The sequence below is a fragment of the Piliocolobus tephrosceles genome, chromosome 16, assembly GCF_002776525.5.
Source record: "Piliocolobus tephrosceles isolate RC106 chromosome 16, ASM277652v3, whole genome shotgun sequence".
NCBI classification, from domain to species: Eukaryota; Metazoa; Chordata; class Mammalia; order Primates; family Cercopithecidae; genus Piliocolobus; species Piliocolobus tephrosceles.
Window position 1 is genome coordinate 8,718,338 of NC_045449.1, and position 2,397 is coordinate 8,720,734.

The following is a 2,397-nucleotide window of genomic DNA, read 5'->3' on the forward strand; positions in this document are numbered from 1 at the left end:
TCAGACACTCACTGGAGCATCTGCAGCAGCCGCTCCCCATACTGCAGCCGGAAGTACTCGGCCAGATCTTCCTCTTCCATGATACCCAGACTCATGGTGGCAGTGACCTCACGGCCCAGGCAGCTGACTCTTCACAGTGAAATGGTGGGTAGCAGAGCCACAGGTGGCTCAGGGGTGGTGGCTGCGCTCTTGCTTCTCCCTTCGGCCTTCAGGGTCCCACAGATGATAGCGTTCGAGACTCCACAGAAGGTGGCTGGAGACAGGATGGGCGGCTCAGGACGATGCGCTGGGGCACTGATGGGAGATGTGGTTACCTAGCAACAGGCTGCCTGGTTCTGCGGCCCACAAGCCCAGGCGCTGCCCTCTACCCCCTACCCCCATTGGTCCTCCCCTTGCTGGGGTCATGCTCTTGCTCCTGCCCTTAGCCCTCAGGAACTCTGGGAAGGCGTTAGGCCTGCTTAGATGCTGGTTGCCATGGAGCCCAGAGCCAGGAGGCAGCTTTGGGTGAGTGTGGCTGAGAAGGGGCATTGGGTAGAGGAGGGGTCTTGTGCAGGCGCCCTGCTCCTGGGGCCTCCCCGGGGTTCAGGTGTGGGTGAGGGTGAGGGAGGGGGCCGGGCCTTGGTCGGATCGCGGTGAAGAAGAGCAGAGAAAGAAAGGAGGCACTTAGCGGCAGCAGGGGTGGAGTCGCGAGGAGGCCGGAGGTTAGAAACCAGGCGGCGGCAGGCCCAGCACGCGGTGGTGGGGGGCGGGGTAAGGGGGGACGGGCGGCTGGTGCGCTGGGACAGGCACAGGAGGAGGGCCCAGTCCAGGCCCCTCGGAGGAAGAGACTCGGGGCCTGCGCCAGTTTTTTGTTGTTGTTGTTGTTGTTTTTGTTTGTGTTTTTTGTTTTTTTGTTTTTTTTTCTGAGACAGAGTCTCGCTCTGTCGCCCAGGCTAGAGTGCAATGGCGGGATCTCAGCCCACTGCAACCTCTGCCTCCCGGGTTCAAGTGATTCTCTTGCCTCAGCCTCCCGACTAGCTAGGACTACAGGCGCCCGCCACAACGCCCGGCTAACTTTTGTATTTTTAGTAGAGATGGGGTTTCGCCATGTTAGCCAGGCTGGTCTCGAACTCCTGCCCTCAGGTGATGCGCCCGCCTTGGCCTCTCAAAGTGCTGGGATTACAGGCGTGAGCCACCGCGCCCGGCCCTGCGCGTTTTGGTTTGCAGAAACTTTAAACAGGAAGAAATGCCAAAACACGGTAACAGAAATGACCCTATTTAAAATGTTGACTCCGTGGTGGCTGCCTTCCTTGATCCCGTCAGGCTGCATGAACTCATCTGGCCGGAGGTCGGACGTCTTCGCGTGGGACGGCGGGTGTGCAGCGGACGCCCTGGGGTCTCTGGCTGGACTCTGGCCGTGACCTTGAGCATGCTCCACGGGGCGCAGGCTCCCTGTGCTCTCTGCCTCCCTCCCTACCACCCCGGCCACGCCGCCCGTTCCGCTCCTCTCTGTCTGGGAGGGGGGAGCTGGGTGGGGTGCGTGGGCTGCGGTGGGCTAGGGGTCTCCGGCGGGGACGCGTCCCGAGCGCGGCCAGCCCGCCCCGCCGCATTGCCGGTCATCTGGCGCCCCCTGCTGGCTATGCGCCGCCCCCTCCATCCCCGCCCAGGAGGAAGAGGAGACGTGGTGGGGGGGCGCGGCCCACCCCAGCCCTGCTTTCCTCCCACGCTCCGCTGGAACCTCCCATCCAGAGCGGGCCATCACACACACCTGTCGCTTCCAGCCAGCCTAGTGGGCTCAGCAGAGAAAGCAAGACAGCCCCCACTCCACGATGCAAGCTCCTGGGAGGGGCACGTTTCCTTGTTTATCCAGAGAGGCTGGCACAGTCAATCTGGGATTCCCCTCCCTTTCTCTGAGGTCGTAGCTCAGCCTGGGGGCTGTGCAACATCAGCCCTTGAGGAGGAAGCCATCTGTTTCTGGAATCACCGGTCCCCCCAGTATATGAGGCATATCCCTGATTGTCCGTGAAATCCGGTGGTCTAGGGCCAGGTTGGTCCATAGAGGTAGCTGTAAGACATCCTCTGCTCCTGCCCAGGGATCTCCTCGTATCTGGAAGCTCTTTCTGCTGCTTGATTTGGTGCCTATCATGGGAATTTTCGTGGTCTTGATCCTTGCACACCACCATCCCTCTCTGGAGTCTCACTGCCCTCCTAGGAGCCTTGAGCAAGACGCAGGGCTGTCTGGGATATACAGAGGTCTCTCCTATCCCCATTTTTTCCCTTCCCTTTCCTTCCCTTCCCCTCCCCTTCCCCTCCCCTCCCCTTCCCCCCCCTTCCCCTCCCCTCCCCTTCCCCTCCCCTTCCCTTCCCTTCCCCTCCCTTCTCCTTCCCTTCCCTTTCCCTTCCTCTCCCCTTCCCCCC

The 2,397-nt window shown here is 61.6% G+C and overlaps 1 protein-coding gene across 1 annotated transcript in view; it reads right to left on the bottom strand.

Moving 5' to 3' along the window:
- The window catches only part of LOC113222267 (dynein heavy chain 9, axonemal-like), a 136,432-nt gene extending 136,337 nt beyond the window's left edge, over window positions 1–95 (bottom strand). Inside the window, exon 1 of the mRNA XM_031934295.1 lies at window positions 13–95. Within this exon, the coding sequence (XP_031790155.1) occupies window positions 13–95 (83 nt within the window). The remainder of the gene's footprint in view (window positions 1–12) is intronic.
- Window positions 96–2,397: the final 2,302 nt, after the last annotated feature.